Source organism: Rhinatrema bivittatum, chromosome 19 (genome assembly GCF_901001135.1).
Source record: "Rhinatrema bivittatum chromosome 19, aRhiBiv1.1, whole genome shotgun sequence".
Lineage (NCBI taxonomy): Eukaryota > Metazoa > Chordata > Amphibia > Gymnophiona > Rhinatrematidae > Rhinatrema > Rhinatrema bivittatum.
The window spans coordinates 38,528,750-38,554,617 of NC_042633.1; the positions used below are offsets into that span (position 1 = coordinate 38,528,750).

The window sequence follows — 25,868 nt, forward strand, 5'->3', positions numbered from 1 at the left end:
GTCGATTCACCCTCTTCTCCCTCTCTCTCTCTTCTCTTGCAGGGCCTCCAGACTTCCAAGGAGTCGGGGATGTGAAGAGGGGGAGGGGGGTTGGGTGTCCCTCAAAGCTGTGCCCAGGACGCAGGGCACTCTGGCCTGGATCAAAGCACTCGGCCCTTCCTCCCTCGACCTCCTCCTCCTCTGGTACGGGCCCGGGCGAGTCCCAGCCGACAAGCCACGGCTTCCGGGAGCCCTCCCCCGGCAGCCCCGCTCCGTGGGTCAAAGGACGACGCTCTCACCCCCCCTCAACTTCCAGCCGTTGGCCTTTCCGCCTTGCACTGCCACCGCGGCTACGCCCGTCCCCCCCCCCCCAGGAGTGGATCCGGCTGCGGCATCCCGAGCGGGACCCTCCCCCGTCTGGTGGGGGGCTTGAGGCGGCTTCACCCCCTCTCGCCACCACGGCCGGACCGGCTGGACCCCTGCCAGAGCTGCTCTCTTTCTCGCCCTAACCCCTTTTTTGGCAGCTGCAGCAGCTCTGGGAGGACTTGCAGGGTACGGGACAGTTATCAGCTTTTCTCGGGCTTTCTAAGGACTACTTATTTATTGTTCTTTGTATGTATATGTGTATATATATGTGTATGTTCTCGCCCATTTTTAGCAGGAAATGTGAGTTTTTGTAAACCCTGTGGCCTGTATATTCCCCCCCCCTGTTGCGGGTGGGTGTGGGGGAACAGGACGAGGCCCTGACTGGCTTTGGGCCTAGTGCAGCCCGTACAACGCGGGGCTGGACAACCACAAAAGGACAGATTCCCCCGGAGCTGGCGTTACCTCCCTAGCAGGGGGGGACGGACGGACATGCCACACAACCAGGACGTGCCTTGCTCCACACACACACACACAACACCTCGCTGCTGGCTCTGAGACACCGGCCAGGCCCAGGAAGGGAGCCCCCTTACAGCCGGGTGAGGAGAGGGCAGCCCAGGGCGCTGCCGGGGCAGGGAGGTACCGAGCATGGCCTCCCAGCGTCGGCCGCACCCATTGCCTTGTGCTCGAAACGCGCCAAGCACGACTCAGGGCACCGCGAGCTCGGAACCGGCGGCGCGTGCCAAGAAGTTGAAAGCCAGGACGGCCACCATCCAAAACCAACATGGCTGCCTCCACGGTCTCATTTAAAAAACTTTTTTTTTTTAAATTCAGTTCGAGAAGCTCTGAAAGGCAGAGGACAAGAGAGCTGGCGGTTTTTTTTTGTTTGTTTCTTTTTTTATGGATTTTGGCTGGAACTTGCAAGTCCCATCAAACGGCACAAACTCAGCTCTACAAAAGATTGGGGTCACCTCTCTTCCCACTACCCGGGCCTGTTAAAAGGCCCCCACCTTCTTCACTTAACCTCCCCCCCTCCCCTCGCTCCGAGCTGGGAGGGGTTGCATTTATTTTTAGGACGAAGGTTCTCCACGGTACGCAGAGGCCTCCTGTCAGCGAGTCCATCGTAACTGCTGTTTTTAAAAACAGCTCTTCCCTTCCTGAAGCGGGGGTCCCGCGCTCGACGCCGATTAATGCAGGAGGGCGTGGGGAGGGAGGGGGCACGGCCCTCCAGCCCAAAGGGACGACTTGGGTCATTCTCCGAACGAATTTTGGGCCATCTCTCCGCGGCATTTTTTTCCCCCCCCATAGAACCAAAATCGGAAAAAGCCCGGACGGACATGGGCCCTAACAGGTGGTTAACTCGCAGAAAAAAAAATGTAAAAAGTCCTTGGCTTTGACCCTTCGTAAGCACAAGACGGCGGCGCTCAGTGGCAGACAGGCCCGCCCCCTACAAGTGACCGCCACGATGCCCGCTGCAGGGTTGGTTTTTTTTTTTTAATACAAGAAAGAAAACGAGACTTACAAGGTTACAAACATTTCTGATCCCCTATTGAGTGTTAAGAGGCTGCGTAGCCTTCCCGCAAACCTCACCCACACCCCCCCCCCCCCCCCATGCCAACAGCAGGCAAGGGTGAGGCAGAAAGGTACGGGTTCCCACGATACGATTGCCTGGTACTTTGAGTGACGACGTTTACCGGTACTCGGAGGCGATGCAGGTGTCGCCCTGAGGAAGCTGCCGCCGCCGCGCCCGCTGTCCGCATGGCGGCCCAGCAGATGGGAGGCGAGGCTCGAGGTCTGGCTCCCCCCCCCCCCCCTTCAGCAGCCTCTCTGTCTGCCTTTCCGGGGGGGGGGGGGGGGAGGGCTCCCTCTCCGGGAGAATCTTCCGCTCGTGCTCCTGGCCCCCGCTGCAGGTCTGAGGGCAGAACCTTTCTCCAGAATTAAAGGTCCAAGACTTTGTAACAAAACTGGTTTCCTGGCTCCTGCTTGGGGGGAGGTTAACGTGCAAACCTGCAGCCGCTGCGGGGCAGATGGAGGTGAGGGGGGGGGGGGACTGTTGTGGATGGCGCTGCCGGGATTCTTCCGTAGACGATCGTCGCTGCGCGGGCACCGCTGCCCATGGCCTGCAAGGGGACGTAGTGTGTGTGTGTGTGGGGGGGGGGGGGGTTGTCTGTCTCTCTCTGGTGCAATGGCCTCCCCCTCCCCCCCCAAACTCCACCTATGAAAGCAATTGTAGCAGGAAAAAAAAAAATTGGGATTAGGGCTGCTCGTGTGCCATCGCCAGTCGAGGAGGGAGGCAGCCCTGGGGGTGTCCTTCATCAGGCCGAGAGAGGAGGTCAGAGGTTATCTGCTCAACTGAAAGAGACAAAGGGGGTGGGGGGGTAGAAGAGGGAGCTTAATGGGAGGCCCAGGGACATGGCCCACGCCGATTTCCTACAGAGCAATAGGATGAGGGCTTGGGAGGAGGCGGGGGGGGGGGGGGGGGGGAAGTCCCAGCCAAGCACCGCCAACCGCACGAGGAGCAGCCGCCGTATCTTGATAATCTCCCTCCCACGGCCTTATCCCTTCTCTCCACAGTAAGAGGAGGCCCAACGTCAGACGCTTCGCCAGACCCCCACCCACACATAACCTCTTCATCTGCACTCCCCCCACCCCTTCCTATCTGCCCCTCACCTATGTCGGGGACATACTGGAAGCAGAAATGGAGATCTTTATCTGGCAGCTCTGCCACGTTCACCTCAAAACGATCCTGGTACCAGCCTCCCTCACCCGGTTGAATCCCAGCCCGGTCCGGCAGATCAAACAGTTTCCGGTTCTTCTCGCTGTCCTTCAGCTTGACATAGCACTGCTGCGGGCCGTGAAGAGTTCAGCTTCGTTTCGTCATCCACGAACACCTCCCATGGGCTGCAGGAGGTTGAAGGGGAGAGCTGGGAGGGTCACAGAGGGCACACAATGCCTTCAAAATCCGCCAACCTGAACCCTGCTTACCTCGGGGAGAGGAGATGGCTATGGGGGGAGATGTTTGAGGAGGGAACGGTCTGGAGCTCTCACGCATACAGACACAGGATCTCCTCGGTCAGGAAGGGCAGGAGGAAAGCAGGGGGAGAATGAGATTTAGTGCCTGCCAGAGAGAGCTCTACTCACATCCTGCATGAACTTCCTTGCAGACAGGCCGCATCTCCTTGCTCAGGGCAGCACTGAACATCATGCACTGCTTTCCGTGGGGTGTCTGGGGGAAGATCTCCTGCACATCCCGCCCTCATGTCTGAGGAAGACAGAGAGAAGCTGGGTAAGCTGGGAGGCCCCCACCCGAGAGGTATCGGTGGCAGGGAAGACGCCCAGCCCATCTACTTCTGGTACAGGGTAAACTGTCAGGAATTTTGACACAAAACCCCATTTTCCTCTCCCCTTCACCTCCCCGGCTGCTGCAGCATCTTCTCACATTCGTTTGAGTAAGAAGTGTTAGACTTTTTCAAGCTCAGCAACTTGTTGCACACAAGGGCCAGGATGCGGCTGAGAGTTTCCACTACAATGTGGGGGCAGCTTTTCCTCATTGTCGTCTTGATGGGAGATGCCCCCAAAAACACAGCAACCTATAAAGCAACCTGTGTACAATTCTGATCGCCGCAACTAAAAAAAGATATAGTTGCACTGGAGAAGGTACAGAGAAGGGCAACCAAAATGATAAAGGGGATGGAACAGCTCCCCTATGAGGAAAGGCTGAAGAGGTTAGGACTTTTCAGCTTGGAGAAGAGACGACTGAGGGGGGATATGATAGGGATGTTTAAAATCAGGAGAGGTCTTGAACGAGTAGATGTGAATCGGTTATTTACACTTTCGAATAATAGAAGGACTAGGGGACACTCCATGAAGTTAGCATGGGGCACATTTAAAACTAATCAGAGAAAGTTCTTTTTCAATCAACGCACAAAGCTCTGGAATTTTTGCCAGAGGACATGGTTAGTGCAGTTAGTATAGCTGTGTTTAAAAAAGGATTGGATAAGTTCTTGGAGGAGAAGTCCATTAACTGCTATTAATCAAGTTTACTTAGGGAATAGCCATTGCTATTAATTGCATCAGTAGCATGGGATCTTCTTAGTGTTTTGGTAATTGCCAGGTTCTTGTGGCCTGGTTTTGGCCTCTGTTGGAAACAGGATGCTGGGCTTGATGGACCCTTGGTCTGACGCAGTATGGCGTTTTCTTATGTTCTTACAGATGGAATGCAAAATGCGTGTGTGTGGGGAACTGATAAGAGACCAGGACCGAAGTCATATCCTAGTATCAAGCATGCAAAGGCAAACAATGTTTTATAACTCTGCCCCACAGCTCTCCCTCAAACCCTCCCTGTTAAGAACATGCCATACTGGGTCAGACCAAGGGTCCATCAAGCCCAGCATCCTGTTTCTAAAAGTGGCCAATCTAAATCACAAGCACTTGGCAAGTACCCAAAAACTAAGTCCTCATAAAGTACTCAGAGGGGCATGTACTGATCATCCAATTGGAACCTGCAACTGACTTGATACCTCCCCCATCCCAGACTGACCCCCCCTCTGTTATTGCTCCTGAGAACACTTATCCCACACCAGCACCTCCGTTCCCTCCTTTCCCCATTTTGGATCCAAAACATCAGCCCCAAGACGAGCCTCGCTCTATAAACCCATTTTTTTATTTGAAGCTAATTACTCGCATTTCTAAACTCAAGCTTCAAGACAGGTTACAAGATCAGATACCATAGATATTTCCCTGTCCCGGGTGTCTATGATGGAAATATCCCAGATCTCCTAAAGCAGTACTGACACCATGCCAGCTGCCAGGATCGGCAATATTACCATCCTGGACGCAGCAGCAGAGGGTGGCATCACTGTCGCTCCTCGTGACCTTGGCTAAGTCACTTCACCCTCCATTGCTTCAGGTACAAATTGAGATTGTGAGCTCTCTGGGGATAGAGAAATACCTACAGTATTTGAATATAGTCTGCTTTGAAGTGCCAAAAAGCAGAATATACATTAAACCAAATAAATAAACCACCTACAAAGGCTATGTACAACAGAACATAATGTAATCGTATAGCAGCCACACCACACACCTTGACTTTGGTTGTGTAGTTAGAAAAGCATTCACGTTCTTCGCAGAACTGCGAGGCCAACTCCCGTGTAAGGCACATGACCAACTGTGGGACAAGAAGAGAGAAGCATCCATGTTAGAGAGGCAATCTCACCTCCCTCCCCTTTCCACTAATACCCGGCTATCTCCTAGTGAGAAGCATGGGGGCCACACTAGGAGTTGGCAAGCAGGACTTGCTCTGAGTGGCTCCCGCCAAGCAAACCTGTCTCCCAGGTGCAGGCCTTCTAAGCCTCAAAAGGCAAAACCCAAGCTTAAAACTCTGGCTGGGGGGTGGTGCGTGCTCATTCACAGAGGTGGTGAGAGACGAATTCTTTCGTGTTTAACGGGCGCTCAACAGGGTCATGCCCCACCTGAATTTGGTTTATGGGGGAGGAGACATCCCACCTGGCACTGGGGACAGAGATGGGCTAGCGTGGCCAGCACAAGGAGGGCCGTCGCACCCATGCCTGGCCCGGGGATGCACGCATGTCGCACCGTGAGGGGGGACAGAGAAGGGACAGACAATGCTAACTGCAGCAGGGAAGTTACCCTGCAGCGGGTGCTCGAGACTACAGTCTGCGACATCCCGGAAGCCGGAGGCGTGGGAGCCCTTCACCTCCTAGGGCTCTTCCGGTAGCTCCACTTCCTGTTCCGGTTCCTCCCACCCTGCGCCGAGTTCGATACTTCCATTACTCCGCCAATCAGAAAGCAGCCCCGACTCCGCCCAATCAACTCCTTGTGCTTTCTGATTGGCTGGGAAGATTTCTTTTTCCCTTCCCCACTTTGAGCTCGGCGAATGGAAAGCCATTTCAGCAAAACACACCCGTGATTGGTTGAGATAGGTTCACGTGCTGTTGTGGGTGACGCCATGTTTAGAACGCATAGAAGGACAGACGAGGATCGCAGACGCTGCTTGACGCAAATCAGAGCATTCTGGGACTTGCAGTCCTGTGCTGCTGCAAAGAGGGTTGCGCTTATAATCCTGATACACCGATCCTAAAGTTGTTTCCTTTATATGCAAAATAAAGTTTTAAATTATGTGACAACTTAACAGTAACATAACTCCTGATTTCGGCATCTGTCATATATCCAAAAAAATAGAAACAGGACAGTAGTAAAAGACCATACAGCCTCTCTTGTCTGCTCATCCACCCTACCTCTTCCCCCAGGGAGCCCCTGCATTTATCCAATGCTTCCTGAAATGCAGACTCCATCCTTGTCTGCCCAAGCTCCAGTGGAAGGCAGTTCTATGGAAACATTTCTTTACAAAGTGGATGGTGGATGCATGGATTACTACTATCTATCCTCATTCCATCCCCTCCCACTTCATCCACCATCTCTTTTTCTCCCCTCCAGGGATGGCCTAAGCATTCTTTCCCTTCCTCTCCTCCCTAACCCCAGCACTCTTCTTGTTCCCATCCAAGTCACACCACACACACACACACACACAGACTTGTGCAACCTCACTCTACCACCTAAGTCCTGGAACCACAGCTGCAGTCTCTCCGCACCTGCTACCTGTAGTGTAGCTCCAGGCTTAGCCCTCCCCTAGTTGCAGACTTACTGAAGGGGAGCAGCACAGAGGCCCAGCCCATGCTCGTAGTGGCAGCTGTGCTCATTTTATAAGTGGCACAGAGTCAAGGGCAGACAGCGCTCCACCTGACCTCACCCCCACCCTCCCCTGCAGGAGTGGAGGAGGGAGAAGGCCCAGTGGCTGCTGGGTCAGGGGTCATATGCTCACTACTACCCCTCCGCACTCATACAAGGAAAGAATACAGCAGGAGGCTCCTTGGGTTTTTTTTTTTTTAAATAAAAATTTTATTTTTTTGTTTCACAACTGTAAAAATTTGTAAAAACAGCAGAAAAGGACCCAGGCTCCCTCCTTTAGAAAATAAAGCTTAGATCAAAAGCAGCAGCTCCGTCACAAGGTAGTTGGGGAGGGAGGGAGGGGGAGGGGGGGGGGTATTCCTGGGGATGTCCTCCACCGAGCTGAGGGGGGAGGTCTACGAGACGGTATCACGGAGGTCAGAGGTTATCTGCTCTGCTCAACTGAAAGAGATAAAGAGGGTGGGGGAAGGTAGAAGAGCGTGGTTAATGGTAGGCGCAGGGACATGGCCATTGCCAATTCCCTACAAAGCAACAGGGGGGGGGGGGGGGGGGGGGGGGGAGTCACAGCACCAATACCCACCACCAGCCATAGACAACCTCTTCACCCGCCCTCCCCCCCCCTCCACCCAGCTCAAGGCACGTACTGTAAGTAGAAATGTCGATCTCGTCTGGCAGCTCTGCCACGTTCACTTCAAAACGATCCTGCACATCGTTCAGGATCTTGGCGTCGCCCTCGTCCGAGACGAAAGTGATAGCTAGGCCTTTGGTGCCGAAACGGCCGGCCCGGGCCACCTGCAGAGAGAGAGAAAGAGCGCAAGAGAAGGTGAGAATGGAGAATGCTGGGAACTCTACATGGCCCAGCAGTGGGGGGAGGGGTCAGATGCGGGGCCCAGCAGGAGCCATCAGGCCCCGGGCCCCTCCATCAACCTCTCAGATCCCCCCCGTCCCATCTGTACAGGTAAAGGCCGGAGGAGTTAGGCCTCACCCTATGCAGGTAGGTGTCCGAATCCTCCGGCATGTCGTAGTTAAAGACTATGTTGACCCTCTCGATGTCCATCCCACGTCCGAACAGGTTGGTGGCCACCAGAATCCGCCGCTGGAAATCCTTGAACTGCTGGTAACGAGAAAGCCTGCAAGGGGGGGGGGGGGGGATGGAAAAAAAATAAAATATCCATCTATTTAAGGACCTCCCGCGACCCCCAGCCTGCCCTTTACCCGCTTAATGAGTAACCATCCCGGCACGCTCTCCTCTCCCCCTCTGAGAGCCGCCACCCGTCCCCGGCGATGACCGCACGGGCTCACCTCTCCTCTTGAGGCATCCCCCTGTGAATTGCGATGGCAGGGAAGTTCTGCTCCACCAGCAGCTGAGCCAGGGCAACGCAGCGCTGGACCGACTTCACAAAAATCACCACCTGGAAGAGCCGGAAAGATGCGTTTAAAACCAGACACCACGACGGAGGCCTCCAACAACCCGTAACACACAGTTACACAGTACTGGGCCTGCCCTCACACACACCCAAGTGCCGCCTACCAGCGTCACCTGTAAACTGTGCACGTGCGCACGAGAAAACAAGAGCACGCGCGAGAAAAAGAGAAACAGAACGGCGTTTCAAAGTACACTGCCCGCATTTGTATGCCACGTCATACCCAGCCCACGAAAAGTTAGGAGGGGAACACTGCAGCCTGGGTGTATTCTGTCTGCTGATCTACAGCTACGGCCCACACCCGAAACAGCTTCCTTCTCTCTCCTATGCAGCAAGCCCACCCGAGGAAAGGACCCTAACGAAATCCCGGACCTTTCAAGCTTTCGGAGATTTGTTTGTGCCGTCAGAATATTAGAGCTAGCAGCGCATGCCTTTCCCTCTCCACCGAGGTAACAGACTCAATACTCTGGCAGGGGAGCTGCAGGGTAGACAGGGGATGAGGTGTCGGAACGAGCCGCCCAGGGTGGTGGCAGGACGATCCTGCCTGGGAGGGAAGGAATTGACTTTTCTCTATCTGTCCAACTCCCTGCCCTACCCACTACGGATCGTTACAGCGGCAGTCTGGGCGTGCTGAATTTCCAAGGAAGCTAACCTGCATGAAGACAAACTGCTTACAGTACCACACAACTTAGCGGTTTTGTAATTTTGCGCTTTTATAATTTATAATTTTATGTTTCTTTTAAGTTTAATTTCTATTTTATGTTTGTTTTCTATTTTAGTTATGTAAACCGTTTTGATTAAACTCTGTTTGTAAAGACGGTATACAAACACTTTTAAATAAATAAATAAATGGGGGGTGAGCAATGAGAGGCACTGGTGTTGGATTAAGTATGAGAATTTATACAGAAGTGAGAGAGAACCTGAAAAATAAGAAAAAAAAAGACAGCAGGGCAGATGAACAGGCCAGTGGAGAAATTACTTACCTGATAATTTCGTTTTCCTTAATGTAGGACAGATGGACTCAGGACCAATGGGTATAGTGTACTCCTGCTAGCAGATGGAGACGGATCAGATTTCAATCTGATGTCAGCCTTAGTACATATTCCCCTGCAGGAAGTGCAGCTTTTCAGTATTCTCCTCGAAAAGTAATTGTGGATATACGAGTGTTTGGATAACTTGATTAACTTGAATCGGTTGACGTGAATTGTAGCTGGAGACCGCCAGTGTCGTCAACCGAGAAACGCCAACACCCGGTAACTATGGGTGTCTTGACTGGGGGTAAAGTCTGGCTTACCCGTGCTCGTCTTGTTCTCAGGGATTGTCACCCGAGGTTTCCATATTTTGAGGCAACCGTGGGCGGGATGCCGAGTCCATCTGTCTACACTAAGGAAAACGAAATTATCAGGTAAGAAATTTCTCCATTTCCTAGCGTGTAGCAGATGGACTCAGGACCAATGGGACGTATAAAAGCTACTCCTGAACCGGGTGGGAGGCTGCCCGTGACCCACTTAGAATTGCTCTTGCAAATGCTGTGTCCTCCCGAGCCTGAACGTCCAGACTGTAGAACCTCAAGAAGGTGTGGATGGAGGACCATGTCGCCACCTTGCAGATCTCGGTGGGAGACAGCATCTTGGTTTCTGCCCAGGACACTGCCTGGGCTCTGGTAGAATGGGCCTTGACCTGTAGAGGCTGTGGCTTGCCAGCTTCTACGTAGGCCGCCTTGATGACTTCCTTGATCCAGTGGGATATGGTTGCCCGCGAGGCCGCTTCCCCTTGCCTCTTCCCGCTGTGAAGGACAAACAGATGGTCCGTCTTTCGTACAGATTTCGATCTTTCCAGGTAGCGGACTAGGAGTCTGCCGACATTAAGATGGCGTAGGCGGCGTGAATCTTCCAAGTCCTTATGCTCGTGTCTGGAGATGGCAGCGAGATGGTTTGGTTTAGATGGAAATGAGAAACCACTTTGGAAGGAAGGAGGGGACAGTGCGGAGCTGTATGGATCCTGGCGTGAATCTGAGGAACGGTTCCCGGCAGGAGAGAGCCTGAAGTTGGAGATGCGACGGGCTGAACATATTTCCACTAGCAATGCAGTCTTCAAGGTCTGAAGGAAGCTCCCGCTAGGAAGTAGAGTACTAGATTGAGATTCCATAGGGGCACCGGCCACTTTAGTTGTGGTCGGATTTGCTTGACCCCTCTCAGGAAGTGGGAGACATCTGGATGGGAAGCTAGGCTGATGCCGTCCACTTTGGCTTTGAAGCAGGCCAGCGCGGCCAGTTGAACCTTGATGGAGTTGAGAGACAATCCCTTCTTCAGTCCGTCCTGCAGGAATTCCATGATCATGGGAATTTTGACTGTCGGCGGGAGGATGTCGCGGTCTTCACACCAGGCTTCGAATACTCTCCATATTAGTCTACAAAAGTTAAAGATGTGGAAAACTTGCGTGCTCTGAGCAGGGTGTCGATCACCTCCCTCGAGTATCCGCTCTTCTTCAGGCGAGTCCTCTCAATGGCCAGACCGTAAGAGAGAATCGAGTTAGGTCTTCGTGGAGGATCGGTCCTTGCTGGAGCAGGTCCCTGTGTGGGGGTAGGCACAGAGGGTTCTCCACCAGAAGTCTTCGCATGTCTGCATACCATGGCCTTCTTGGCCAGTCCGGGGCCACTAGAAGTACTAGCCTCCTGTGGTGTGGATGATCCCGCCCAGTAGTGGCCATGGAGGAAAGGCATACAGCAGGTCTTCTTGTGGCCAGATTTGGACGAGGGCATCGATTCCCTGGGATTGAGGGTGTCGTCTGCGACTGAAGAAGTTGGGAACTTGGGCGTTGGACCAGGTTGCCAGAAGATCCATGGCTGGTGTTCCCCAGTGGCCTAATATCAACTGGAAGGCTGTTGTTGACAGCCTTCATTCCCCTGGGTCTAGACTTTCTCTGCTGAGGCAGTCCGCAGTGACGTTGTCTTTTCCCGCGATGTGGGCGGCCGAGATCCCTTGCGGGTTTGCTTCCACCCACGTCATTAGGGGGTCTATTTCCATGGACACCTGTTGGCTTCTGGTTGCTCCCTGGTGGTTGATGTAGTCCACTGTTGTGGCGTTGTCAGACATGACTCTGACAGCTTCTCCTTGGAGTCTGTGACTGAATCGTAGGCAGGCTAGTCTGACTGCCCGGGCTTCCAGTCAGGTTGATGTTCCATCCCGACTCTTCCTTGTCCCATTGCCCCTGGGCCGTCAGTTCCTGACAGTGGGCTCCCCACCCTCGTAAGCTCGCATCCGTGGTGAGCAAGACCCAGGTCGGTGGGGATAGGCTTACTCCCTTGCTCAGATGGTCTTGTAGCCACCATAGGAGCTGGGTTCGTACCTCCGCCGGCAACTGGAGGAGGACGGTGTAGTCATAGGACATCGGGTTCCATCGTGACAGTAGGGAACACTGTAGTGGTCACATGTGGGCCCTTGCCCATGGTACGACTTCTAGGGTTGATGTCATGAGTCCGAGGACTTGGAGGTAGTCCCATACCGTGGGGCGAACGCCATTCAACAGTTTTCTCAGCTGGTCCATCAATTTCCTTCTCCTTGTAACGGGAAGGATGACCTTGTCCTGTTGGGTGTCGAACCAGACTCCCAGGTATTCTAGGGATTGGGAGGGCTGCAGACAGCTCTTGGTTGTTTTGACGACCCACCCAAGGTTTTGCAGTAGGTTCTTGAATTTGGAAGTCGCCTGATGGCTTTCTTCTGGAGATTTTGCTCTGATCAGCCAATCGTCCAGGTACGGGTGTACAAGGATTCCTTCTTTCCCTCAGTGTCGCTGCCACTACCACCATGATTTTTGGTGAACGTCCAAGGGGCAGTGGCTAGTCCGAAGGGTAGCGCTCGGAACTGGTAGTGGTGGTCCATGTTCTGCGAAGCGTAGGAAGCGCTGGTGGTTGTGATGAACCGGAATGTGCAGATACGCTGCCGACAGATCCAGGGAGATCAGAAATTGTCCAGGCTGTACCGCCCTTATGACCGAACGTAGGGTTTCCACGCGGAAGTGTGGTACCCTCAGGTAGGGGTTGACAGAATTGAGGTCCAGGATGGGCCGGAACGTTCCCTCTTTCTTGGGGACGATAAAATAGATGGAATAGCGCCCAGTATTTTGTTGGTGCTTGGGCACCGGTGTTATCGCCTCTAGGGAGAGCAATTTTGTCAGTGTGGTTTCCACTGCCGTCCTCTTGGAGGGGGAGTGGCAAGGGGATTTCACAAATTTGTCTGGAGGGATGCTGTGGAAGTCCAGATAGTATCCCTCTCGAATGATGGTTAGGACCCACTTGTCCGACGTTATCTCGACCCATCTTCGGTTTGGATTTTCTAACTCTGTGCGAGTGTGTGTATATTTATTTATTTAAAAGTTTTATATACCGACATTCATCAATGATATCACATCGGTTCACAGCGTAACATGAAACTAGTGCCTGTGGTGGCGCTTTACATTGTATAGTCCCGAACTGCTAAGGAGACTGAGGAATACTGAAGAGCATGGCGTCCTGCAGGGGTATATGTAGTGTTGACATCAGACTATACCCATTGGTCCTGAGTCCATCTGCTACACGCTAGGAAATTGGTCTTTTTCTGCTGTCATCTACTATGCTAGCAAGCTTCCCCCTACGTTATGTAAAGGCTGCACTGCACTTAACGAGGGAAGCAGACATGAAACTAGGGGCCGGCGTCTGGTCCGAGCTTGCTTCAGTTTTCCCATCCAACCAGCCCTAGAATTTCAATTCTCCTAGGATCCTAGGCCCCGTCCATGTCACAGGCAGGTACCCTGGGGAGTCTCCCATCTACTATCAGGAGAGCACAATACCCACTGGTCCCGAGTCCATCTGGCTACACGCTAGGAAATTTCAGTTCTCCTAGGCCCTATCCATGTCACAGGCAGGTACCCTGGGGAGCGTCTTCCCCCTCCCCACCCCTGTTCAGTGGGAACCAGCACCAGCCGCCCTCACCTGGTTGAATTCCAGCACGTCCAGCAGATCAAACAGTTTCCGGTTCTTCTCGCTGTCCTTCAACTTGACGTAGTACTGCTGCAGGCCGTGAAGAGTCAGCTTCGTTTCGTCATCCACGAACACCTCCATGGGCTGCAGAGGGTTTAAGGGGAGAGCAGGGAGGGTCACAGAGTGCGCCTTGCCGCCCAGTGAGGGAAAGCAGGAGCTTTTTTTTTGTCGGTGGGGGCACGATATTTAGTGCATGCAAGCTACTCACGTCCTGCATGAACTTCCTGCAGACAGGCCGGATCTCCTTGCTCAGGGTAGCACTGAACATCATGCACTGCTTTTCGTGGGGTGTCTGGCGGAAGATCTCCTGCACATCCCGTCTCATGTCTGAGGAAGACAGAGAGAAGCTGGGTAAGCTGGCTGGCCCCCACCCGAGAGGTATCGGTGGCAGGGAAGTCGCCCAGCCCATCTACTTCTGGTACAGGGAAAACTGTCAGGAATTTGACACAAATCCTCCTTCCCCCCCCCCCCCACCTACCCAGCTGCTCCAGCATCTTGTCACATTCATCCAGCACAAAGTGCTTGACGTTTTTCAAATTCAGGGTCTTCTGGTGCACCAGGGCGAGGATGCGGCCGGGGGTCCCCACCAAGATGTGGGGGCAGCTTTTCCTCATTGCCTCCTCGTCCTTCTTGATAGAGAGGCCTCCAAAGAAGACAGCAACCTGCAGAGATGGAACACGGCGAGGCGGAGAATTGAAATGCGTCCAGGTCCTGGTTCCAAGCATGCAAAGCCAAGTAAAGCTTTACGACCCTCGCAACCCCCCCCCCCCCCCCCGAGCCCACGTAAAGCACTCAGAGGGGCACGTGCTGGTCATCCAATCGGAACTTGCAACTGACACCTCCCCCATCCCAGACTGACCCTACCTCCTCTAGTATTGCTCCCGAGAACACTTATCCCACACCAGCACCTCCGTTCCCTTTTTGCATCCAAACCATCAGCCCCCAAGTCAAGCCTAGCTCTATCAACCCAGTTTCAACTTGACGTTATCTACTCCCTTTTCCAAACTCAAGCTTCAAGGCAGGTTATAAGATCAGGTACCATAGATATTTCCCTGCCCCCCCCCGAGGGCTTTCATTTTAAGTTTGTACTGGAAGTAAAGAAGGGCGAAACAACGAGCCCAAGGTCACAGAAGACCTCAGCGGAAGCAGCAGGATTTGAAGAACCAGGCCACTGCTCTAGCTACTGGGCTGTCTCTCTACAATTCAATCCTACAACCTTACCCCAGTATTGACTCTGCCCTCTCAGCAGTAAAATATCAAAAGGTTGAGGGGATGGTTGGACAAGCAACCACCTAAATCTCTTACTCCACAACACGATTATCCAGCTGCAGACCCCCCCAGGCCTGGAATTCTACACATGCAATGGGTAACATGGACATCAAGCTTTATGACAGTTAGTTCTGCTTTAGGAGAAATGACATAACACCATGACAGCTGCCAGGATCGGCATCACTGCCATCCCGGACACAGCAGCAGCAGCAGAGGGTGGCACCACCGTCGCTCCTTGTGATCTCGGGCTCGTCCCTTCACCCTCCACTGCCTCCGGCACAAACTGAGATTTTTGAGCCCTCTGGGGACAGAGAAATATCTACAATATCAAACAAAAAACAAAACACTATACAACAATCAGACAAGGCAGCCACAGCACACACCTTGACGTTGGTCATGTACTTAGAGAAACGTTCGTATTCCTTGCTGATCTGGAAGGCCAACTCTCGCGTGTGACACATGACCAGGACAGTTATCTGCAGGACATGAGAGAAAACCATCCATGTTAAGAAGATCATTTCACCAGCTCCCCCCCCCCCGAGCTTCATCTCATTACCACCCAGCTATCTCCAGAGTGCAAAGGTTATGTGGGACACTGCATGCCAGGGAACCAAGTATTGATGTGAGCGGCCCCCCACCAAGCAAACCTACCTCCCGGCTGCAAACATCTCAAAAGGCAAAACCTAAGCGCTGTCAAAATGTTTGCGCTCTTATTATCTTGTATTTGACTACTTAATAAAACCTAAATTGAAAAAAAAAAAAACCCCAAAACCTTAACCTCATAGAGGCGATTACACTAAAAGAAGAATTCTGTTGAGTCTTAACGTTCTGTAACCCCCCTCCTAAAACCAAAGGGCCCTTCAATAGGATAATGCGCCACCTTCGTGTATTTTATGGTGGCACTGGGGGCAGAGAAGGGCTAGAGTGGAGGCAGCCATCGTACCTGTCCTTCCATTGGCTCGATCTGCTGTAGGGTGGCCAGCACAAAGACGGCCGTCTTGCCCATGCCCGACTTGGCCTGGCACAGGACATCCATGCCCAGGATGGCCTGTGGGATGCACTCATGTTGCACTGTGGGGGAGGAAGGGAGAGAGAGACACAAATAATGCTAATGTCAGCCAAGGCTGGAGTTCCTGAATATCTGGGGGGGGGGGGGGGGGGAGAGGTGGAGAGAACAACACCAGCTAGGGCGAGGGCGCTCACCTTCCGAAGGGTGCTCAAAGCCACAGTCTACGATGGCCCGGAGCAGCTCGGGCTTGAGCAGGAAGTCCCGGAAGCCGGAGCTGTGGATGGAGACATAGGAACCCTTCACGTCCTTCTTGGCGGGGGCTGGGGTGGCATCGGCCACGGCCTGAGGCTCTTCATCCTCCTCGTAGTCCAATAGCTCCTGTTCCGCATCCTGTTCTGCCATGGCTTGGGGGAGGCGAGAGAGAGAGAAAAGGGTGGCAACTATTAGCCATCCTCCCTAGGTGGAGGCGGTGGTTGGCTGGCTTTCATCCTCACCCTCATATGGGGGAGGGGGGGGGTAGGATTTGGCTAGGCTCCGATTCGCATCCTGGGCAAGGGGGGAGGGGAATCCCCTCTTTTCTTCCTCCCGCGGAGGGGGGTCCCCCCCGATTTCCCCGGCGTCTCTCCTACTCCCCCCCCCCCCGAGCTCTGGAACCCCCGGCGGCCCCCTCCATAACTCAGGCCTCAATCCGATCCTCCCCCTCCCCTTTACTTTCCCTTCCAGGTCTGCTGCCCAGCCTTCCGGCCCCCCCACGCCTTACCCTATCCCCCGCGGCCCGGTTCTCACCTCCCGGGGCCGCTCACGTGCCCCCCTCTACGCTTTCTCCTTTATCTCGGCGCCAACAGGAACTACCGGTTCCCCCCACGCCGTGTTTCCACCGAACGCACGCCGCCTTCAGCGCTTCCATTGGTCAGCTCACCCGCCTATCACCTCCTTCTGCTTTCTGATTGACGGAGCGAACTCTATTGCCTCCCTCCCCGCCCCCCCCAACCTCCAGCTCGGCCCAATCCACCGGAAGTCGGCCGTGATTGGCCGAGGTGGGCGGGCGCCAGTTGCGCCCTATTTGTTGTGGGTGACGCCATGTTTAGTAAGGGTAGAAGGACACAGAGTTTCCAAATGCCGCGAGATTGCGTGGCAAAAACGCGGACGCAGGCCGATGCAGGGTATGGCAGTCCGGGACTTGTAGTCCCGTGGGCTATAAATTGGGTACCTCCTATCTCGGAGCTACCACCCAGGAAAAAGATCTAGGCAATGCATCATAGTGGATAATACTTTAAAACCGTAGGCTCAGTGTGCTGCAGCAGTCAAAAAAGCAAACACAATGTTAGGACTTGTTAGAAAGGGAAATGATAATACAACAGAAAATGTCATAATGCCTCTGTATCCGCTCCATGGTGAGACCCCATCTTGAATACTGTGTACAATTCTGGTCTCTGCATCTCAAAAAAGATATAATTGCCATGGAGAAGGTACCAAAATGATAAAGGGGATGGAACAGCTCCCCTATGAGGAAAGACTAAAGAGGTTAGGACTGTTCAGCTTGGAGAAGAGACGGCTGAGGGGGGATATGATAGAGATGTTTAAAATCATGAGAGCTCTTGAACGAGTAGATGTGACTCGGTTATTTACACTTTAGAATAATAGAAGGACTAGGGGGCATTCCATGAAGTTAGCAAGTAGCACATTTAAGACTAATCGGAGAACATTCTTTTTCACTCAACGCACAATAAAGCTCTGGAATTTGTTGCCAGAGGATGTGGTTAGTGCATTTAATGTAGCTGGGTTTAAAAAAGGTTTGGATAAGTTCTTGGAGGAGAAGTCCATTAACGGCTATTAATCAAGTTTACTTAGGGAATAGCCACTGCTATTAATGGCATCAGTAGCACGGGATCTTCTTGGTGTTTGGGTAATTGCCAGGTTCTTGTGGCCTGGTTTGGCCTCTGTTGGAGGCAGAATGCTGGGCTTAATGGACCCTTGGTCTGACCCAGCATGGCAATTTCTTATGTTCTGCTTATAGTCCTGCCATGCTGGTTATGCTAGAGTTAAGTTTCCCTTTTTATGCAAAAGTTTTAAATTGTGTGAAACCTTAACAGTTCAGCTCCTGATTTGTAGCTTACTTGCAAGTGTGGCGCAGAATTTTCAAATTTTTATTTATTTATTTAACATGTTTTGTATACCGTATATTCGGTTTTGCCATCAAAATGTCCTACCCCTTTCCAGGGGATGTTAGCACAAGCAGAAACCCCCCCCCCTCCAAACTCAGGACTTCATTGTTTATATTCGATCTAACTCACATCGGGCACTAGAGGGCCCTCCAGCTCAAGATCCGACTCTGAGTGGGCTACCATCTCATAACAGCTCTGATGGCCTTCAGTAAGGGAGAAGGAGCCCTTTGACCTCGGATGCACAGGCTTATGAACAAAAACATAGGGGACTGGGCCCATGCAGTTGTTTGGGTCCAGCTCTTGGCCATTGTCCTTCTTCGGGCTTACCACTACTCTCCTTGCTAAAGGAGATAGCCCATCCTCGCTCCCCCCCCCCCCCAACCCAACTCCTTTTGGTACTTTATAAGAGAAGCTGTCTCTTGCTGTGTAAGAGTCTCTCAAATTCAGGAAACTTATTTTGACAATGTATGCATATTTTGTCAACTCCATAATATACAAAGTTATTAAAAAGTAATAGGGAAAATAATGTTAACAGTAACATAACTTTCCAAGTACAGAAGAGAAATTCCTAGGCCTTGGTGCTGCTTCACATTATCCCTGGTCTTATCATGGCACTAGCCCGGCTACGGTTTCTTCAGGACTATCTGGAGGCTTTCCTGCTCCTCCTTTTGTGGGCAGCCTTTGATTTTGGGGGAAATCCGAGGTGCACCTCGGGCGTGCATTTGGACTTTGCCCAAGGGAGGAGGAAGAACTGCAGAGTCCTTCTTCTTATTGGGTCTCTGACGGAGGAGGCGTGGCTGGAGTGAGGGGGTGGACGCTGTGGGGGAAGCGGCCAATGGTCGGCTGGCTAGGTGGGTTTCGGGGGTGGGCAAGCGCGGGAGCGCGCGGCCGCCATACAGGCGAAGCGGGAGGCGGGGCCGAAGAGAGGGCGGAGCTTGTGGCGGTGGGGCGCAGCTCTCGTCCCCGTAAAAGTGGGCTGGAGGGGAGGAGCTTGTGGTGGTGGCGGAGGCGGTACGTGTAGGTGTGAGACGGGCGGAGAAGGGAGAGGAACTTGTGGCAGCGCTTGAGGGTGTGAAGCCGGAGGCGGGGGTTAGAAGGAAGGGGAGGAGCTTGTGGCGGCGGCGATTGTAGATGGGAGGCGGGGTTGGAGTGGGAGGAGCTTGTGGCAGCGGCGCGCGGTGCTTCTGGATCGGATGCGGGGTTGGAGGGGGAGGAGCTTGTGGTGGCGGCGGCGGCGCCGCAGATGGGAAGCGGGAGGCGGGGTTTGAGGAACAGAGGGAGGAGCTTGTGGCGGCGGCGCGCGGCGACTGTAGATGGGATGCGGGGTTGGAGGGGAGGGGAAGAGCTTGTGGTGGCGGCGGCGCTGGTAGATGAGTGCAGGGTTGGAGGGGCAGAGGGATGAGCTTGTAGCGGCGGCGATTGTGGATGGGATGCGGAGTTGGAGGGGAGGAGCTTGTAGCGGCAGCGCTGGTAGATGGATGCGGGAGGCGGGCTTGGAGGGGAGGAGCGGCGTAGATGGGAGGCGGGATTAGAGGGGCAAAGGGAGGAGCTTGCGGCGGCGATTGTAGATGGGAGGCGGGGTTTGAAGGGAGGAGCTTATGGCGGAGGCGCGCGGCGCTGGTAGATGGATGCGGGAGGCGGGGTTGGAGGGGAGGAGCGGCGTAGATGGGAAGCGGGAGGCGGGATTGGAGGGGCAGTGGGAGGAGCTTGCGGCGGCGATTGCAGATGGGAGGCGGGGTTGGAAGGGAGGAGCTTATGGCGGCGGCGCGCGGCGCTGGTAGATGGATGCGGGAGGCGGGGTTGGAGGGGAGGGGCTGCCTCTGGTGGAGGGGGCGCGCGCTCTGTCCTCAGCGCGAGTCCCGGAGGCCGGGAGTGGGGCAGAGGGAGCTGCGGTGACGGGGGGCGGCCACCCGGCGGAGGTTCTCCTCCTTCTTTCCTTCCCCGGCGGGGGGCGGCGAGGAGTCCTACCGATGGGGAATCCGCTGTATCCGCCGTGCTGGCGGTGACCGAGGGGCGCCGGGGGAGAGACCGAGAACAGGGGAGCCGCTACCCCTCCTCAGCCCGGCAGCGATGGCCAACGATTCGGTGCAGGTAAGCAAAGGGTGCAGGGAGGGGAGAGTTTACAGCCGAGGCAGGTTATTAAATATGCACCCGGGATCTTTCCATCATAGACACCCGGGACAAGGTATTATATATGCACCCGCGATCTTGCCATCATAGACACCCGGGACACATTATTACATATGCACCCCGGATATCTCCATCATCAACTACCGGGACAAGTTGTTACATACGCACCCGGGATAGTTCCATCATAGGCACCCAGGACGCTATTACATATACCCCGGGACAAGTTATTATATATGCACCTAGGATCTTTCCATCATAGACAATCGGGATGTTATTACATATACACCCGGGACAAGGTATTACATATGCACCCGGGACATCTCCATCATAGGCACCCGGGACAAGTTGTTACATATGGACCTAGGATATCTCCATCATAGACAACCGGGACACGTTATTATATATACACCCGGGATCTCTCCATCATAGACAGCCGGGACAAGTTATTATATATGCAGCCGGGATCTCTCCATCATAGACAGCCGGGACACATTATTACATATGTACCCCGGATATCTCCATCATAGACAGCCGGGACAAGTTATTATATATGCAGCCGGGATATCTCCATCATAGACAACCGGGACAAGTTATTACATATGCACCCGAGATATCTCCATCATAGACAACCGGGACAAGTTATTACATATGCACCCGGGATCTCTCCATCATAGACACCCGGGACGTTATTACATATACAGCCGGGATATCTCCATCATAGACAGCCGGGACAAGTTATTACATATGCACCCGGGATCTCTCCATCATAGACACCCGGGACAAGTTATTACATATGCACCCGGGATATCTCCATCATAGACAGCCGGGACAAGTTATTACATATGCACCCGGGATATCTCCGGGACAAGTTATTACATATGCAGCCGGGATATCTCCATCATAGACACCCGGGACGTTATTATTTATTTATTTATTTATTTATTTAAATGCTTTTAAAATATACCGACATTCATAGGACATATCATGCCGGTTCACAATCAACATTGTAAAGGAGGAAGAGGAAATTACAAATAACAGGGAGGGGGGAGGTGGAGCAGTGAAGGAAAAAGGAGAGGATGGGGGTCAGGTGACAGTAAGCGCAGAAGTTGCGGGAAGGAGAAAGGTAGTGAAGTGCTAGGGGAGAGAGAAATTGATAGGAACTGTGTAAAAAAAAAACTGAGAATAAAAAATTAACAAATTTACAACGGATTAGAAGGGGTAAGGGAATTGGAAGTGGCAGTGGAGGGGGTTTAGGTCTGATTGGAGTCAGGGTATGCTTGTAAGAAAAGCCAGGTTTTGATGCCTTTTTTGAAGTTGGGTAAGGAAGGTTCAAGGCGGAGATACGTGGGAAGAGAATTCCAGAGGGAGGGGCCGGCAATGGTAAAACTTCCAGAGGGAGGGGCCGGCATATGTAATAACTTGTCCCAGCTGTATATTACATATACAGCTGGGACAAGTTATTACATATGCACCCAGGATATCTCCATCATAGACAACCGGGACAAGTTATTACATATGCAGCCGGGATATCTCCATCATAGACAGCCAGGACAAGTTATTAGATATATTTATTTATTTATTTATTTATGGTTTTTATATACCGATCTTCTTACATTATATGCAAATCAAATCGGTTTACAGATAACATATACATTGGTGTATCCCATCATAGACAACTGGGTCAAGTTATTGCATATACACACAGGACATTTCCATTGTAGACATCTGGGACAAGTTATTACATATAAACTTTGGATATTTCCATCATAGACATCCTGGACACACAAATATCACAGACACCTGAGATATCCCCATCATAGACACCCAAGCACATGCATATCACATAGACACCTGCAATATCTCCAACTTAGTCACCCGGGATATCTCCATTTTAGATGCCTTGGGACGACGATATCTCCATCGTAGACACTTGGGCACATACATTATTAATATATCTCACTTATACTTCTGGGATATCTCCAGGGACAAGTTATTACATATACACCTGGGATATCTTCACATCCGGGACAAACATATTTCCCATAAGACACCTGAGACACACCTATTCACCAGGGAACATCTCCAGCATATATACAACTGAGGACACAGATTATTTATTTATTTATCTATCTGATCTTAGATTCTGCAATTCTAAAAATATATTTTGGTTGTCTGTTATAGAAGCCCCTGGGTGTCTATGATGGATATATCCCAGGTACCTAGGATATATGTGTGTCCCCCAGGTGTCTGTGATGGAGATGTGCTGGGTGTCTGAATGATATATGATGTGCCCCAAGTATATATGATATCAGGGTCACCAGGTATATATAAATATCAGATGTGTTCGGAGGATACAAGATGTGGGAGAACCTGGATGTATATATAACGTGTGCGCCCTATATGTGATGTATGTTGTGCCCTGGGTGCATATGACACTAGTATCCCAGGTTTGAGTGTGAATATATATATATATGAGATATCCCAGGTGTATATGATTTCAGTCTCCCTGGGTATGTATTTGTACCCTAGGTAAATATATATTTTTTTATTATTATTATTTATTTAAGGAGTTACGCTAGATGTATATGAAATAGAAATCCAGGGCATGCATGCCTCCTTATCTTTCCCTTCTCTGCCCTCCCTCTCCCTCGGTCACTGGGATCCCATGCTTCCCTAGTTTCACCGTCTGCCTTCTTACCAATGGCCTTCACCGGAAGATCCTTCTTCCAGTCTACCTGCAGACTCTACATTCTCGGAAAAATGCTTTTTGGCGAAGGCCCCGGTAGAGGACCGTTGGGACATCGGAGCTGTTGAGGGGAGGGTGGGGGAAGGAAGGTTATATTTGAAGGATTCCATCCTGCCCGGGCACGGCCTGACGCCTGGGCGCGCCCCTTCCCGGGGCTGCGGGTACTAGCACGGGTGTCGCGCCGGTAGTCGGGGTGGAAATGAAGCGGCGGCGTGCGGGTGTTCTGCGTAGGGAGCTGTGCAAAGCGCGCGACAGATCGGCGCGCGACGGCTGAGAGCTGCACGTTCCCCAGGATCTTCCTGGGGGGGGGGGGGGGGGGGGGATTGCTTCGTTGCCTTTCTCGGGGATAACGCTGGATCCTGCTGGCCGCCCTCGATTTTGCGCCGCTCCTGGCGGATGCGCAGGGCGTTGCCGCCTCCTGTTCATCTTGGAAACGTCCCAGCAGAGAGCGTGGCCGGTAGAGCTTTCTGGCACCTGTTTCCTTCCTGGGCCCTCACCGCTCGTTTCCTGGTGCAGAGGGACAGGTGGACAGATGTCTCCATTTCCTTGTCCCTTGGGTGGACCAGAGACCTCTCTCCCCCTCCCTCTGTGGCCCTTTGGCGACCTGCAGCGCATTGGGCGTCGCTGGATTACTTCATTTTTAATATCCCTGGTGCGTCTTTTTCGTGGCCGGTCAGCCGCTTCGAAGTGGATCAAGGCCTGGTGCGTTAGATCAAAGGTCGGGGGGGGGGGGACGGGACGACACAGGAAGGTGGGCGAGTGGTGCCCCCCCCCCCCCCCCCCGAGATTAAACGAAGACGGCTGGCTCTGATTTCGGGCGAGAGGCTCGGCGTCCCCTTTAGAAACCGCGGGTGGCGATCTCTGCGAAGGCTCAAGGAATAGAGGTTGTCCAGCCCGACCGCGGTCGGTGCGCCGCGGCGGGGTCTGGCTTTCCATCTCGGTCCCTGGTGGAGGATCCCGCCCGCACCTCTGTGAGGGTGGATGGGGCAGGGAAGGGAGACCGGCCTGGAGCTTCTTATGTTCCCCCCCCCCCCACCTGGATCCTTCTTATTTTTCTGCGGGGGTTGGGGATAGCCATCCCACCGCTGGGCCACTTTAGTTCGTTGCCGTGTGCGTAGTTTTTTATATATATATATATATATATCCAGCGTGAAAACACCCTGGTACATCTGGCAAATGAAACTGCCCTGCCAGTCCAGCTTTGCAACGTTTACATTGTCGTGTGGTGTGTCTGCTGCAAATAATGCTTTTTTTTTTTTTTTTTTTGTTAACTGTCCTCTTGCTCTGTTTGTCCTCCTCTGCTCCTGGCCGTCCCCTGTCTTTTCTCCCTCCTTCCTTCCTTGCTTCCCTCTCCCCCCCCCCCTTTCGGCTGGGCCATCTTCTCCCCTAGCTAGGAGGGTGGTGGAACAGCTCCTGGTGCAGCTGATGGCCAGGCAGAGCTGCGGAGCGACTGGCTTTGGGTGCTGCGGAGTGTATAAGGTAGAGCTGCTTTACAAACCTCTCTTACCAGGTGGGTCGGGCACGGATACAGGCACGGGCGGCGCAGGGAATAGCGTCCCCCCCAGGGCGCCGGATTCCGAAGGTGGCAGTCCGGGCCACGAGGAGGCCCCGCCCCTCTGCTCGCTTGGGGGGGGGATGGGGGGGAGACGGACGCCGTGTGCCGGCGCCATCGTGGCGCTCTTGCCAGCGGGCGCTGGAATCTTAAATCCGGCCTCTCCCCTCGAACCGCGCGAGACTGGCGGGCTGGCTCGTGGCTGCGGGGTGAGCCTATCAGAAGCTCGTTCGACGCTGTTTAGTGTGCATCGTGAGGATCTTTTGGGAGTTTCGGGGGTGGTGGGCGGGGGAGGCGGCGTGCCGTGATTCGCGTGGAGGGGCATCGCCGATTTTACTAGGATCGATTTTTTTGGGATCGCTCTTCACCTCGCTGAGTTGCAACCCGACTCCCCCATACACTCGCACGCACCCCTCTTTCAGGACAGGCGTCTCCGTGTGTTTTTTTTTCTTCGACTTGCGTTTAACTCGAAGACGGCGAAAGTTGGCTGCCTTCGCAGGGGTCGCCTTCTGCCTGACCGCGGCTCTTCCCTAAACCCGGCTCTAGGCGGCTGTCGACCTACAAAGTTGACCAAAGTTTTTTGTTTTTTTTTCCTGTTTACTGATCTGGAAAGATCCTAGAAGGGAAGCCTCTTTGGGAACCGGAAACGAACGCGACCGACGGGGGCGCGCGCGCACTGGGATTTGAAAGGCAGCCTGGGTGACGGAGGCTTCCCCCGTAGCTCGGTCTGAAGCAGATGGGGGTTCAGGCCTAGGTCCCTGCATTTTCCTTGGTGCGGCCTCCGGTGGGAGTCGGCGGGCGCGAGAGGAGGCACCGACGTGGTTCGGCGCCGGCTGGCCTCGCTTCTTTCCGGCACGGTTTCCTGGGCCTGCCTGAACGTGCGCTGCGGGTCGAGAGCTCCATGAGATGGTAGGGGGAGGGTCGGGTCCGGGAACTGGCCCCCCTTTCGTACCCAGGAACCACGTTTGAAGCTGCCGTAAGGGTCTTCAAGGCACACACAGCCCCACCCTCGAATCTGCCGCTCCAGACTGGAAAACCCTCCCATCCCATTTAGGATCGGCACAGTAGCAGGCCTCCGATTATAGCTGGCGCTTGGATCTCAGGCTCGCTGTGGTCGCCTTGGGTATGATAACCCCTTAAAGCTGCCGCTGCTAAAAATAGTCGTGGTTTGCCGTGGCCAGGATGGAAATAGAAGCCCGGAGAGAGTGTGTGTGTGTTTTTTTTGTTTAGAAGCGCTTGGGAACTTGGTGTGTGTGTGTTCGTTGCGGAGAAGGCCGGCCCTCGCAGTTGTTTCATGATGCCGCCCCCCCCCCCCCCCCCCGCCAGATCCGTGTCTCCTCCCAGGCACGGCGTGGCTGCGCCGGTCCTAAATGCCCTTGCGCTCGGGGGGCCCTCGAGTAAGCGCCCCACGAGACGCACGGAAGCCCGGAGCTCGCTTGACGCGGAGAGACGGCAGCTTTGATGAAAAGAAAACCCCGCGTGTGGGCGGCACACGTGGCTTCGGCT

The 25,868-nt window shown here is 53.5% G+C and overlaps 3 protein-coding genes and 1 long non-coding RNA gene across 9 annotated transcripts in view; 2 read left to right on the plus strand and 2 right to left on the minus strand.

Moving 5' to 3' along the window:
- Window positions 1-2,350, plus strand: part of LOC115080141 (CD97 antigen-like) — a 46,675-nt gene extending 44,325 nt beyond the window's left edge. For 3 of the 5 annotated variants that reach the window (XM_029584205.1, XM_029584206.1, XM_029584207.1), the window contains one exon: window positions 43-2,349. In XM_029584205.1, coding sequence (XP_029440065.1) covers window positions 43-75 — 33 coding nt within the window. In that variant the 3' untranslated portion in view covers window positions 76-2,349. Of the gene's footprint in view, window positions 1-42 lie in introns of all 5 variants that reach the window. The other 2 variants (XM_029584204.1, XM_029584208.1) reach the window with 2 other exon arrangements.
- Window positions 2,351-2,669: 319 nt separating this feature from the next.
- LOC115080143 (ATP-dependent RNA helicase DDX39A) lies at window positions 2,670-16,711 on the minus strand. Of its 2 annotated transcripts, XM_029584209.1 has the most exons (12): window positions 16,556-16,711; window positions 15,964-16,173; window positions 15,704-15,831; window positions 15,144-15,236; window positions 13,970-14,153; window positions 13,700-13,818; window positions 13,444-13,575; window positions 8,353-8,462; window positions 8,036-8,180; window positions 7,695-7,842; window positions 7,479-7,491; window positions 2,670-2,686 (listed from the first exon to the last, which is right to left on the minus strand). In XM_029584209.1, the coding sequence occupies exons 2-12, from the start codon at window positions 16,169-16,171 to the stop codon at window positions 2,683-2,685; spliced, it is 1,284 nt and encodes a 427-aa protein (XP_029440069.1). In that variant the 5' UTR covers window positions 16,172-16,173; window positions 16,556-16,711; the 3' UTR covers window positions 2,670-2,682. The 2 variants fall into 2 exon arrangements, with proteins under 2 accessions (XP_029440069.1, XP_029440070.1); XM_029584210.1 differs by lacking the exon at window positions 2,670-2,686 and having other exon boundaries at window positions 7,257-7,491; window positions 16,530-16,621.
- Window positions 3,056-6,088, minus strand: LOC115080144. The gene is made up of 4 exons (XR_003853525.1): window positions 5,992-6,088; window positions 5,426-5,509; window positions 3,484-3,604; window positions 3,056-3,266 (listed from the first exon to the last, which is right to left on the minus strand). It is a non-coding gene; the product is annotated as an uncharacterized LOC115080144 (long non-coding RNA).
- Window positions 16,712-19,947: 3,236 nt separating the features above from the next.
- Window positions 19,948-25,868, plus strand: part of LOC115080393 (serine/threonine-protein kinase N1-like) — a 60,271-nt gene continuing 54,350 nt past the window's right edge. The window contains exons 1-2 of the mRNA XM_029584536.1: window positions 19,948-20,025; window positions 24,201-24,289. Of these exons, the coding sequence (XP_029440396.1) occupies window positions 24,236-24,289 (54 nt within the window). The 5' untranslated portion in view covers window positions 19,948-20,025; window positions 24,201-24,235. The remainder of the gene's footprint in view (window positions 20,026-24,200; window positions 24,290-25,868) is intronic.